The sequence below is a fragment of the Pygoscelis adeliae genome, unplaced genomic scaffold (assembly GCF_000699105.1).
Source record: "Pygoscelis adeliae isolate BGI_AS28 unplaced genomic scaffold, ASM69910v1 Scaffold216, whole genome shotgun sequence".
Taxonomy (NCBI): Eukaryota; Metazoa; Chordata; class Aves; order Sphenisciformes; family Spheniscidae; genus Pygoscelis; species Pygoscelis adeliae.
The window spans coordinates 2,137,801-2,139,128 of record NW_008825073.1 but is presented as its reverse complement, the minus strand read 5'-3'; the positions used below and the strand labels follow the sequence as shown (position 1 = coordinate 2,139,128).

At 36.5% G+C, this 1,328-nt stretch overlaps 1 protein-coding gene across 1 annotated transcript in view; it reads left to right on the top strand.

Moving 5' to 3' along the window:
• Positions 1-1,328, top strand: part of KLHL4 (kelch-like family member 4) — a 49,413-nt gene that overhangs the window by 25,840 nt on the left and 22,245 nt on the right. Inside the window, 2 exon segments of the mRNA XM_009326628.1 lie at positions 7-165; positions 625-761. Of these exon segments, the coding sequence (XP_009324903.1) occupies positions 7-165; positions 625-761 (296 nt within the window).

Sequence of the window (1,328 nt, the reverse complement as noted above, 5' to 3'; positions counted from 1 at the left end):
GACCAGCAGCTCACTGCTTGGAATGAACACCAATGGCTCAGATGAGTATTTCCAGTCTACAAACCACGCAGAGCAAACTTTCCGCAAAATGGAAAATTATCTGCAGCAGAAGCAGCTGTGTGATGTTCTTCTCATAGTTGGAGATCAAAAGATTCCAGCTCACAGGTGCATTTCCCAGTAGCGTTTACATGGCTTCAAAGCCTGAAATTTCCAAACGCTGGGTCAATTTATGCCTACCCTGTTCAGTTATGAAAGAACGGTTGCTATAATCAGGACATCAGCTAACAATGGAATGAAATGATGCGATCAACGTTTCATATTCATTATTTCAAATGGAATGCAATTAAAATATGAACCGTTGATATTGTCCATCTTCCCTTCCTGCTGCTGTCAAGCTATAGTGAGATCAGTGAAGAAAAGCTGCACAAACAAGCACTATGGGAGAAAATTAGATTTTTAATTACCCTTTTAACTTTATTGCTTACTGCTATAAGATTTGAACCCTATGGTAAAGATATTGTTTCTATGGCACAAACAATTTATTATATAATAATACTGAATTTCATGCTTGCTATTGAGATTATGAAGTAATTTACAGTCCTCCTAAAATGCTTTTGTTTCAAGGTTGGTTCTCAGTGCAGTGTCTGATTATTTTGCTGCAATGTTTACCAATGATGTGCGTGAAGCAAAACAAGAGGAGATCAAGATGGAGGGAGTAGACCCCGATGCGCTGAAAGCTTTGGTGCACTATGCCTACACAGGTAATTCTTCCTCCGTTACTCACACCATTATTGTAAAGGAAGATAAAATCTGTTCAACGCATACATAATTGTCGCTTCTTCCATTTCATACTGGTACATAAATACATGCATAAATCATGCATACGTGATCTAAACCTTTCTCTAGAGAGGATGAATAAATATTACTGTTTTATATAATAACTTATTCTAGAAGAGATGCAGAAAAGTTAACATATAAATTCATATTGGACATTCTTCTCTAACTAGATACAAAGTATTTTAGGAATTTTAATGAGAGAACATATTTTGCCTGTTGTCCACCTCATGTAGTGACACAGAAGAGTTTACTATGAACCTTCCTCTCATCGGTAACTATAGAAATGGTCTGCCTGGGTGTCAGTTATTTGGCCCACTCAAGGCTCCTGAGTAGGAATAATCAGAGGAAAACAGGAATATGATCACACCCACGAGTAGAGCAACTTTTACCATGAGAAAGTGCCACCACATTCTGAAAGAGGTTTACTTATGTTCTCTTGAAAAATTATAGATTTTATCTTAATGAAATTAAATATTTTATTTTAATACCAG